At 37.6% G+C, this 12,871-nt stretch overlaps 2 protein-coding genes across 3 annotated transcripts in view; one reads left to right on the top strand and one right to left on the bottom strand.

The window, feature by feature from the left end:
* The window catches only part of RBM25 (RNA binding motif protein 25), a 55,709-nt gene that overhangs the window by 16,803 nt on the left and 26,035 nt on the right, over positions 1 to 12,871 (top strand). For both annotated transcript variants that reach the window (XM_059914574.1, XM_059914573.1), the window contains 2 exons: positions 3,109 to 3,166; positions 8,758 to 8,918. In XM_059914574.1, the coding sequence (XP_059770557.1) occupies positions 3,109 to 3,166; positions 8,758 to 8,918 (219 nt within the window). The remainder of the gene's footprint in view (positions 1 to 3,108; positions 3,167 to 8,757; positions 8,919 to 12,871) is intronic.
* LOC132360690 (neuropeptide Y receptor type 1-like) lies at positions 4,363 to 6,800 on the bottom strand. Its single transcript, XM_059915772.1, has one exon. It carries the CDS (start codon positions 6,780 to 6,782, stop codon positions 5,631 to 5,633), a length of 1,152 nt encoding a protein of 383 aa, XP_059771755.1. The 5' UTR covers positions 6,783 to 6,800; the 3' UTR covers positions 4,363 to 5,630.

Below are 12,871 nucleotides of genomic sequence, written 5' to 3' on the forward strand. Positions count from 1 at the left end.
TTTAAAAATTTATCCTGGTGCTACATGCACATTTTTTTTAAAGCACTTATTTTTGGCTGCGTTGGGTCTTTGTTGCTGCTCGCAGGCTTTCTCTAGTTGCTGCAATTAGGGGCTACTCTTCATCACGGTGCACGGGCTTCTCATTGCAGTGGCTTCTCTTGTTGTGGAGCATGGGCTCTAGGCACACAGGCTCAGTAGTTGTGGCTCGCAGGCTTAGTTGCTTTGCAGCATGTGGGATCTTCCCAGAACAGGGATGGAACCCGTGTCACCTGCAGTGGCAGGCGGATTCTTAACCACTGCGCCACTGTACCCATTAACAATGCTTCCCATTTTCTCCTCCCCTGAGCCTCTGGCAGCCACAATTGTACATTCTGTCTATGGATTTGCCTATTCTGGACATTTTACGTAAATGGAATTTTAGAATATGTGGCTTTTTGTGTGTTGTCTTCTTTCACTTAGCATAATGTTTTCAAGGTTCATCTGTAGTGTAGCTTGTTAGCAGTACTTTGTTCCTTTTTATGGCCAGAATATTCCATTTAATGGATGTACCACATTTTGTTTATCCGTCCATCAGTTGATGGACAATTGGATTGTTTCCACTTCGTTGTTATGAATAATAATGCTGTGAATATTTGTGTACAAGTTTTTGTGTGGACATATGTGTATGTTTTCAGTTTGAAACATCCCTTTTTAAAACTGTTGTTGATTTATATATGCAGCAGAGTGTTTTTTAAGCTATCTGTGGATTCCTGAATTTCTCTCTTCTATTTCTCTTTCACTTTTAAGGCTTTACTTAGATGTCTGGTGATCCTTGATTGTCCATATTTAAGAGTTAGGGATTAAAAGGCTTTTTGTGTGTGTAAGCTGAACTTGTAAAATGTTGGGCATCTTTGTAGGGTAATCTAAATGGCAGCCAGAGGTTTTAAATGTTAATCCGTGGGGTCTTTTCTTTGAGGCTGGTTGGTTTCTCTAGAAAATTTCCAATTTTATGCCTAGTGAGTTTATGATTGACTGCCTGTATGAGGTTGCAGATGCAGGACTGAGTTCAAGCACTTCTTATACCTTTACTTTCTTCCCGTCTTACTCACTGTGTATCTCATACAGATCTTTCAGATCTGGTGCTCCACATCCCAACATCCCAAGTTTGTTCTGTTCACTTTCTTCAGACTGTAATTCTTCAGGCTATCTTCTCTGGGGATGGGGATAGGGTAGTTGCTTGAAACCTCTGAGGCTTTGATTATTCCATATTTGTATTGTCAGGCAAGAACCTATTTTTATTCAGCTTCACACTTAAGCCCCATTCTCCCCTGTACCTTTCCCCTGCAGTCTGGATCCACTGGGTTTTGTAGAATCAGTTAGCTTAATTCTTCTTATCGGTATCTGCTTCTGTAGACGCTTGGTGTCATAGCTTTCTTTGCTCTACTGAATGAGTTATTACCCATCCATTTGTCTTTTGTCTTTGCAAAATTTTTTTGGATTCTGCTGCTGTTCCCTCATGCTATGTTTGACCTTACGGGCAATTTTCTTTTTCTTTCTTTTTTGCGGGGGTACTGCATTGGGTCTTTGTTGCTACGTGCTGGCTTTCTCTAGTTGTGGAGAGTGGGGGCTTATTGCAGTGGCTTCTCTTGTTGCGGAGCACGGGCTCTAGGCTCTCAGCCTGCAGTAGTTGCAGCACACGGGCTCAGTAGTTGCGACACACGGGCCCTAGAGCTCGCGGGCTTCAGTAGTTGTGGCTCGCGGGCTCTAGAGCACAGGCTTAGTAGTTGTGGCGCATGAGCTTAGTTGCTCTGCAGCATGTGGGATCTTCCCGGACCAGGAATCAAACCCATGTCCCCTACATTGGCAGGTGGATTCTTTTTTTTTTTTTTTTTTAATTTATTTTTATTTTTGGCTGTGTTGGGTCTTCATAGCTGCGTGCGGGCTTTCTCTAGTTGTGGCGAGCAGGGGCTACTCTTCATTGTGGTGCACTGACTTCTCATTGCGTTGGCTTCTCTTGTTGCGGAGCATGGGCTCTAGGCGGGCGGGCTTCAGTAGTTGTGGCTCGCGGGCTCTAGAGCGCAGGTTCAGTAGTTGTGGCACATGGGCTTAGTTGCTCCGCGGATCTTCCTGGACCAGGGCTCAAACCCGTGTCCCCTGCATTGGCAGGCAGATTCTTAACCACTGTGCTGCTAGGGAAGTCCTGGGAAATTTTCTTTTATGCATACATATACATATATATATATATTTTTTTTTTTTTTTTTTTTTTTTGACCACGCTGCACAGTATGTGGGATCTTAGTTCTCCAACCAGGGATCAAACCCTCACCGCCTGCAGTGGAAGCACAGAGTCTTAACCATTGGACTGCCAGGGAAGTCCCAATTCTTTGACTATCACTTTAGTAATTTCTCTGAAGGGAAATATCTTTCCCTTCAGAGAAAAATCCACTTATTTCTCAGCTTTGACAGGCAATCTTCAGTTATTTTTTTCCACAAAACTTTTTTTAAACCTTCGTTTTTACTTTAATAATTAGAAATAATATTTAAGAACTTAGGAAGTAAACAAAGTGTGTAATATCCCACCCTTCAGACAACCTGCCCCATTAACATTTTGGAATATTTCTGATCATTTTATGGAAATTTTTTTTCTTTACATAGTTAAAAATCTTATTGTATGTCTGCAATTTCATGGTTCAAGGTATTTTTGCATCCCATGTCAAGCATTTCCCTGTGTCATTAAAAATCTTTTATAATATATACATATGTTTTAAAACATAGTCTTTATTAACTCAATATTTACTTAAATTTATTATAGTTTAACTATTATAATATTTGGGCATTTTGGTTTTATGTATATATTTGTAGGATAAATATAACTGTAAAGTGTCTAATTTATTGAAAGGTAGGCAGTTTCCTACAAACAAGAATCAGTAAGAATTTATATTTTCCTTTAAAATGATTTGTTGTATGTTTCTTTCATATAGTAGGTTTGTGGGAATTGCAACATTTAGTTGCTGACAAGTTTTTTGTTTTTTTTTTTAACTTCCACTTTTTCGTAGCGGAAATATAATTGTGCCCTTTATTTGCATGATAAATTAGCTTAGGTGGTAAAGATCTTTGTTTTCTTTTACAGAAATGTGGCTTGGTTTTGAGCTGGAAGAGAGTACAAGGCGCATCTGGAAAACTTCAAGGTAGGTAAATTTTTCCTTATTTATTGAGATCATCTTAATCTGTGTGCATAAGTACATTTGCATCTACTCTCATTGTCCTTAACCGTAGGAGTGTTCTACGGGCACTCTGTCTTCACTCTTTAATAGGATTAAAGGGAATTGGGAAGATGTTGGCTGAGAGTTGAGATTAGAAAGTAGAAAAGGATAACGTGAAGGAGGTAGGAGAGGGAAAAAAATTACTCAGACTAACTGATTTCTTATAAGATTACTTTAAGAAGTCCTTTTTGTTTCAGAGCAGGAGTGTATGATCAAGATGGAACAATTAGGACTTAGGAAGAAAGTAGGAGAAGAGATGATGTGATAACCTCTTAGTCTTGAAAGCAAACTGTTCTTTTCATACTAGTTGGTAGAGACACCTGTTTGATACACAACCTTTGAACACTTTTATTATGGAAAAAATCGTATGTATATAAAATTAACAGAATAGTATGATGAGCTCTCATGTACTCGTCACCTAGCTTTTTAACATTTATCAACTTGTGCCACTTGTGCTTAACCTGTACCCTTACCCATTTCCTTCTTATATTATTTTTAAGCAATCTTGAGCACCAGATCATTTTGTCTGTAAATATTTAGTATGTCTCTAAAAGATAAGGTCTTTTAAAAATACATATCTAAAATACAATTATAAGACCAAAAAAAACACCTTTCTCTTAATTATTAAGTCAGTATTCAGATATCCAACATTCAGTCAATATCCAGTCAATGATCAGATGTCCAGCTGTCTTAAATGTCAGTTTCTTAAATAGTTTTTTTGATTCAGGATTCATATTGCAATTGATTGACATATTTTTGAATCTCTTTTAATATTTTTAGTTCTTCTGTCTCTCTTATTTCCCTTGAAATTATTTGTTGGTGAAACTGGGTCATTTGCCCAGTAGTGTTTTTTCAGTCTGGATTTGCTTATTGCAGCTCCAGTAGAATTATGTGCCATGCATCTCTATCCTCTGCATTGTATGGCAAACTGGTTGGTAGTTGTAGCTTGAGACTTGATCAGATTTGAGTTTGTGTGCGTTATTTTTGTTGATTGTTTTTATATGTAAGAATTCTCTAAAGGTAGTGCTCTTTCATTAGGAGTCATATTGGGTTTTTTGTTTGTTGGTTTTTTTTGTTTGTTTTTTTTAAGGCAGAAACAATTTTAATACAGAAAATGTCTGCCCTTCTAAAATCAAACACATTTAATACTATGTCTGTATAATACATCAAAGATATGTCTTGTTCTTTAAAATATCTTCCCTCCCAATGATTCTGAGGCTCAATCATGATTACAGGGTACATGAAATGAAGTATATTAACATGACACAACCCCTCAGTACATAGTGCATGATTGGTAAGATTCCACAGGCACAAAGTTCAAACAAGTTAACATGAGCTACGTGAAGTGTCCTCAATTTTCCTGTATTTACCCCTGCTACCCAGGGTGGACATTCTTTCAACATTGTACCTTGGTGTCCTTTGAAAGATGGACATTAAAAGTTAAAAATGAGTTAGTATATAGGCACTGATGTATAGAAAATACACTTTGTGGTTATATATATTGTTAGCTGGAAATAAATGCCTTTGAATTACGTGTATATTTATGCTAGGAAGCTTGACAAACACTGAACAGTCTGTGAAGAATGGAAAGCCTCTTGACCATCAATTCAAATAAATATAATCCAACCATATGAAGCAATACTAATTTACTTGTTAAACTAACTACTCTGAAATCATTTGGTTGTCAGGTACCAAAATAGTTTTAAAGTTAGGGAACTGCTGTCCCACTTAATCCTTGTGGGTGGCCCAATTCCCCAAGATATTCACAGCTGAGAAGTATTTTTAAATGTATTTTTTATCTTACGTGATAATCAATTAGGAGCAAATGAACTCCTGTCTTAAAATTTCAAAAAAATGCAAATCACTTTTGAATGACTTCAGACGAGGCATACAGGACACAGACTCTCTTCTAGCTCACACCCTGAATGCTGCTTTTGCATGCCATCACCTCTGCAACAGGCTGAAGCTTGATGCCTAACCTTACACGGGACTGCCCAATCTACTGACAATCTCATCGAATAAGGATGGCCCAATCAAGTGAGAGCATCAGGTGTAGTGCTTCTAAAGTCAGTGAACAGTAATCCTTTCAAGAAATTTCCTTCTAATAAATACAATATAAAAGCCTTTCTATTCTATGCATAAGTTTACAAAAAAGCACTTCAAAGATGTCTGGTCAAAACTATCGCCAGGAGATTCCAAAGCCCACAGGTTTTGTTCCAAATATAATTATGACAGCTACTACAGAAGCAGTAAAAAGCAAGACAAGAAAATCTTGATCTTTCTTCAGTGATTTCAACCCTATTCCTTGGGAGAACAGGGAATTAAAGTCTGTTGCAGGTTGTGCTTGGTTTTAAACAGATGTCACCAGGGACCAAATGCTATGGCAGGTTCAGATTTCTTCAGTATCATCAGTGTGGATCTTTTTAAGCGTGACTGGGCTTGGCTGCTTCAGAGACATCTTGGAAACATCCGTGTGCACGGTGGACATGGCGATGGTCTCGTAGTCGTCATCCTGAGACCGGAAATCACAGAAGTTAAAGAAGAACTGCAGGTCTCTCTGGAAGTTTTTGTTCAGGAAGCCGTAAAATATGGGGTTGACACAAGTGGAGATCATGGCTGTGAGGTGGCAGAGCAGGAATAACAGATTATGGTTGCACGTAGCAATGATCTGATGATTCCAGTCGAACACGGTGTTGAAGATGGTGAGCGGCAGCCAGCAGACCGCAAACGCCACCACAATGGACAGCAGCATGATGTTGATTCTTTTGGTTTCGCTGGACCTGTACTTATTGTCTCTCATCTTGTCCATCATGTTGTTTCTTCTTTTTAAGCGTATATATATCTTGAAGTAGCAAATAAATATAAAACAGAGTGGGCCAAAATATTGCAGCACCAAGAGGAGAGTGGTGTAAGACAATCGGTGAGAGTCTGATGGAAATTTATCAAAGCAGACGTACTTGTCCTTGAACGCATCAAGGGTCACATTTTGGAACGGTTCATCCGTCAATACTTGGTAGATCAGGAAGGGCAGAGAAGAAGCCAAAGCAAGGACCCAGATGACAGCAATGCCTACGTAAGCATGTCTATTACTTGGTCTCCAGCCCCGTGGATTGATGATCAGCTGATGCCGTTCCACGGCAATGAGGACCAGAGAGAAGATGGACACAGTGATGGAAACACACTGCACAAACGGGTTCAACTTGCACATTGCCTCACCAAAAACCCAGTGGTCCATCAACGTGTAGACAAACGTGAAGGGGAGACACATGATAGCAACAAGCAAGTCTGAGAAGGAAAGGTTCACAATCAGGATGTTGGTGACATTTCTCAACTCCTTTTGTTTCAAGATGATGAGGATCAAGGCCAGGTTTCCAGAGACCCCAAGAATGATCACAGCTCCATAAGCAAGAGCTAACGTGAATATCATGGCCAAGGGCAGATGACAATCGTCATTTTCGAAAGCCAAAAACTGGGAATTCTTCTCTGAAAAATTATAATAGATTGAACGATTTTCTACCTGGAAAAATAACGTTGAATTCATTTTCACTGGTTTGGCTATTACAGATGACTTTAGACAAATGGACAATATGCTTCCTCAAAGCAGGTCAAAGACTCAACTTATTTTTATTCTCCATATTGGAATCCATTTCTCAAAATTATTCTGAATTCTTCATTCCCTTGAACTGAACAACCCTCTCTGCCGGCTGACGATCAAAGCGGGGAGGGCGGCCGCGGAAGGGAGCGCAGCGGGAAGGAGAGCCCGCGGGCGTTCCTCCGGCTCAAAGCCTAAAGGTTGGTGGGGAGGGGAAGAGCCGCCCTTGAAGCGGAGCTCCACCTCGTCCCGGCCACGTGACAGCCCCCGGGCGGCGCCGCGGCCCCCCGCACCCCTCCCCGGGGACTCGGGGGGGCAGCGCGGGAGCCGCGCGCGCTGTCGGACCGCGCGCGCGCGGGGCGGGGGTGCGCGCCGGTTTTTTTTAATGTTAGCAGCTGTTGATTGTCAGTGCATATGTTGATTCCCTCACTGGAGGGTTGCAAAATGTAACAGTCTATTGGGAAGAATTCTGTCTTTCCTTCGTTGAAGAAAAATCTTCATTTGTTAGTAGAATACATCTATAAGGATAAATTTCTTCCTCCATATACTATTTGGTTACTTAGAGGTATAATTTCTATAAGAAAAACAGGATAAATGCTTTGGTTCTTTCATTTTTCAAAAGAATGATCTTATGTTGTCAGCATCCTCTACCAGTGATTTTTTTTTAAGTATTTTGAAGTTTTAGATTGAAGCATATTCAATTGTTATTATATTTAATGTGGATTAGTTGTCATTATCACTAGTGAAGCTTAAGTTTTCTCAAGTTGCCTCTGGAAATTAGATCTTTGGTGATTTTTGACACAAGCCTAAATGCCTTTGATAGCTTCCTTGTTATCTGGGATGACAAGATATTCAGAGCTCAGCTAGTAGTTTTTCTGCCCCAGACTTGGTATCAGCCATTTCTCAAGAAGCTCTGATTCCTTTCAGTGGGAAATTGTTTTCAAAATGGCCATCTGGAAATGAGGTGTACTCATGGTAGGAGTGGTGTGGTCTTTGCTTTGCCAGTGCACATTAATTCAAATTCAAGCCTAAAAGTTTTTTATTTAATCTTTCCTGTCATATGTCTATATTTCCTTTCTTCCACATTTAGAATCCTGAGCTTCAACACTGGGGATGATAGACTATTAAATAATTATTATTTATTATTATTATCATCTCACATTTCACATACAGCAGTTTCAGACCAATAGCACCAATACTGTCATCAACAATATGAATATTGAACTTTTCTTTTTTATAGACAGGTCTTTTTGTCCTTAGGATATATCAAACTTAAATCTATGGTCAAATTTTCTGTTTTAAAATCACTCAGAATATGTGGTTGTATCATTAACCGTACACATATTTGGATTCACTTGTTTAATTTTATTTTCAATGTTTACTCTTAAATTTAATTTTGTTTTAATATCTGTTTAAAGTCATGGTAATAATGGTGAGACTAGTTATTAAAATGAAACAGATACAGAAAAATGAGACTGGTAACTAGAATAAAAGATCAGTACTTTTGTAGTTTAACATCTCTGAATTGAAAAGTGCTGTATTTAGGTTCAGGAAGACTGTTTTCACTTATCTGTAGCTGTTAGGAAGTCAGGATGGAATGAATTGATGAAATAATTAAAAGAATTAATCATGAAATTTGTTGATTCTGCTAAATATTTTATCAGCACTTCTAATAAGTAGCAATTCGCCTGATGAGAATTTTTCTTCTTTTCCCCTGTTTTTGTTTTCTCTTATTTCTTTTGGTTGTTTGAGGGTACTAAAAGTGAAATCCGTATCAAAGGTAATTGAAGGAAAGGGAAGAGTGACAAAATAAATAATCCCTGTATTATAATGTTTGGTCTGTAATGATTTCAATTTTTCATAAATATTTTTCATCTTTCATAATTGTATTGATGTTTCACTAATTCTTTACATCCATTGCTAGCCTTCGGATTCTGTGAGTATAAGGAGCCTGAATCAACCCTCCGTGCACTCAGGTTATTGCATGACCTGCAGATTGGAGAGAAGAAGCTACTTGTTAAAGTTGATGCAAAGACAAAGGCACAACTGGATGAATGGAAAGCAAAGAAGAAAGCTTCTAATGGGGTATGTTTTCTATAGCATTGTCTTCTCTAGGCCAGCTGTGCTCTTTCAGTGTAAATACTTCTCATTATGAAAAATCTAATACGGGGCTTCACAAGATCATCAAGAGGGTGTTTTTATAGTTTATAGTTATTTTAAGTCTTTTATCTACCCATAGTGGGTGGATGACTGTTGGTTTGCTTGTTCCAGGTTGGGATGAAGGTAGTAAGGGAGGCTGGACAAGGTTAACTTGCCAGAGAAAACACTGGTACAGACTATTCCAAACAGAGCTAATTCATTAAGGCAGCTTTTAAGTAAGTACAAAATATATTTCAACCTACAAAATTTTTATTAGTTGCCCTCTTGTTTAGAAGTACACAGGTTCTAAAATGAATGAAAATAAGTCTTATTACTTTCATCAGGTGGTGGCTCTATTAAGTGAAGCTAAAGTAAAGGAAATTTTTGTATGTTGTATTGTAATGTATACATTATTATTCCCTCTCAACAAAGCAAAAAATAGCTAAAACCTGAGTGTATATTTCCTTGTTTTCCCTTCCTAGTTCCTTTTGACACATCAAGCTGAACAGATCCAAAATAGATTCATTATTACCTTCCTGTCCCTACAAAAACAAAACAGCCTTTTTGCTCTCTTCAGGCTTTTCACTATCATTCAAAGTAGAAATAGGTTTCTTGGTTCCACCACTCCCTCCTTTACAAAAACATTGTAAAAAAAATTCGTAAAAATAGAGCAACCTATAAAGAAGACATTAAGTATCACCCATAATTCTATCATCATTAGTAAGCACTGTAGACATTTTTGTTGCATATTCTTCCAGGCATTTTCCTCTGTATGGGTGAATATAGTTTTAATTGGAATATGTGAGTTTATTTTTCTTTTATAAATGGAGGATTGAATTCTGAAGTATTATTTTGTAAACAGCCTTTTTTTCACTTAATCTTGTCTTTCTCTGGATTTTTAATAGTATTTTAACTGATTTATCTACATTTAGTTTTCTTCTCATCTGCCTGTTATAGTACTGCCCTATATTTCTAAAACATAAGTATAATTATGTCAGCCCCCTCCCCTGCTCATGCATCCTAATGGTTTTGAATTTCTCACAGTGTAAAGCCTATATTCTTAGCATGGCATCCAAGGCTTGCTCCAGTCTACCTTTCTAGCTTTCTCCATCAATTCCCTGCATGTGTCAGTCATGTATCCCTACAAACTCCTTTGTGCTTTGATGTCCTTGTTGCTCATCCAAGCTCCCTGTTGAAATTCTATCCATATAGTTAAAATGTTGCTTGATTCATATAGCTGTCATCAGTCCTAGATTCCTCTCAGGCAGAATTAAATCCTCTCTTCTCATATAAAACAGGATTTGACTGTTGTTACGTCAGTCTGCTTTGTCGTATGTATTGTTTGTATTGCTCTCTCACGGCTCCTTGTACCCTGTTTCATTCCTGTATCCCGCATTCTCTGATTATAAGATAGACAGGACAATAAATTCACAGACTATGTTTTTTCATCTTGTACCTCCACAGAACCTGGCTTAAGGTCTTGCTTATAACAAGAATGGGGTGAACATTTATTATAACAGTTGCAGTTATGTTGCTCACCTGATAATCTTACTGTCTTTCCCTAGCTTTAAAAGGAAGTAACACAATTTACACTCCAGAGAAATTGTATTTTATCTCATATCAGCACTATTGCCTGTCATACCAGTAAAACCTTAAAAAAGCCAACTGTCTGCAGCAAGACTTCTTAGATTTTCCTTGCTGTGATAACTGAATTCTTTTTTAAAATAAAGCATGCATTCAGTGTCGTCAAAGTTTTTTATATAATTCCCTGGGTTCATTGTTTTACTGTGCTTGAAATTTAGCTTGTGAGGTGGTTTAAATGGTGGCATTTGCAGATGGTGTACTCTGAATATGAAGTAAATCACTTCACTGTATAGTTACGTAATAAATAAGGAAATGTATAATCGTGTGACTTTGATTTATTTTGTAATCACCATTAGTAAGAGGAATCACAATTGAAATCTGTTTATATTTTTCTTCAAGAATGGAATTGAAGCCACCTCCAATAAAAACAGAACGGTTATTTCAAATAAAATGAAATTTAAAAAATTAACAGACATGACTTCTGGGTGCGTTTGGCATGGTGCCCAGAGGTACTTGAAGTCATAAGACAAACATGGTATATTTTCTTGGAGTGTCGATTTTACTCAGCAATACTGGTAAAATGAAAATGTTGAGCAATTCTGTCAGTTAAAATTTTTTTTCAAACAGCTTAAGCCAATATGAGAGTATATTGTGGAGTAGATTGCAGGTTTGTCATGATTTTTCAGGGTAAAATGTGAAAGTATACTTGTTCTTTCTCTTTTATTGTCAATTTATTGGAGAAATTTAGAAAATAGTGACTTTTAAAGTAGGTGACATGAGAATGAGACATTGAGAAACTTGTATGCTACCTATCCAGACATTTTCCTGATTCCCAGACAGAAGAAAAAATACTAGTTGTATAGTTCTCCGATTCAAAAAGAACCACGAGTTTGGCTAGAAAGAGATTTTTCCTGACCCAGAATTTTAAGAGGAACTATATGCCTTGAGTAGTAGCTTGATTAAAAGCTTTTATTTGGATTTTGCAGAATTTGTAGAAGCAACTTTTATGACCTTTAGTAAAAGTATTTCATTTGGGGTAGCCACGCTGATCTAGTCCATGTCCTGTTGCTTTCTGGTTGTTCAGCAGTAGCGGTATAGGAGTAGAGATATTTGCTTGATCGTCACAGATAGTGCTTGTTAATCACACATTCAAGAATGAATTCTGCCAAGCGGTGGAAGTACAGATAATCTTTGGAAAGAGCTGCTTGCTTTACATTTTAATTGAGGACAGATCAGATACTGCAGGTAGGAACATTTTCACATCTTTGCCTGGAAATTAGTCTGGTTGAATGTACGTTTTCTCAAAAGAAAGAACTCTGCATTTGCTTAGTTCCCAAAGAAGTTCTTGTTTTGAACTCTAGAGGTCAGTGCCAAAGAGTGAGTCTAGTAGAGCTGCTTTCTAACTCTCCAGCTAGCAGCTTTACTATGGAAGCTTTTAATTCCTCTGAAAAGAGCCAAATAGGTGGGCCATGTAAACATCTCAGATATTCAGTTGATTTCTTTGATCCTCTTGTACTTCCAAACCCTTCACTTTTTGCTGCTCAGTATTACTGAATGTGCTTTCTGTTTCTGAAGTGGAAGAAAAAACTGGAAATCAGGAAACTGTCTGTGGTTCAGGACCCAGAGGTAGAGTTTAAGTTGAAACTAAAAATAACTTTTCCTTCCATGATACATATTGCTACTTTTGTTTTTCTTACATTAACAATTGGTTAAGAGATTTGGGCTCATAAACTTTCCTTCTAAAAATGTACATTTTCTCTATAGATCAAGGGGCAGTAGTCATTTGTAAGGTGGTGTGAACTAGTTCATTCCAAATGCTTTACTTCTAATTTAGGTAAGACCAGCTATACTAATATTTAAGTTTTGGTTTAGGATGATGGTAGTAGCGAATTTAGGGGCTATGAGTATTTTTAGATGAGTAAGCCTTTGGATTTATAACCCCACCTCAGTCCTTATGCTTAAAAAAAGCATGGAGATATAGATGGTTCATGGAAAGAAATTTAGAATGTAGGGAAAATGCTAAACACAGACTGGATGTTCCCTCATGAGGTATATTTTCCTAATAAAGAATTTAGGTCTCAACAGCTGAGTATTTGGGTTGAAATAGCCATATGTATCTCAGGACCTACGGTTTCAGTGACAAGTTACTGGTGGTTTAATTCTTTCATTTAAAACCTTTGGAGAAGCAGAGTCTCACTGAAGGGATTTTAGTGAAAGCTGCATAATGACCTTATTGTGATATGTTATTGATTTAGAATAAGAAAGGAACAACACATCACCACAATTTTAGTTTACAATGTTCTTGGTAAATAATG

Source organism: Balaenoptera ricei, chromosome 2 (assembly GCF_028023285.1).
Source record: "Balaenoptera ricei isolate mBalRic1 chromosome 2, mBalRic1.hap2, whole genome shotgun sequence".
Classification (NCBI taxonomy): Eukaryota; Metazoa; Chordata; class Mammalia; order Artiodactyla; family Balaenopteridae; genus Balaenoptera; species Balaenoptera ricei.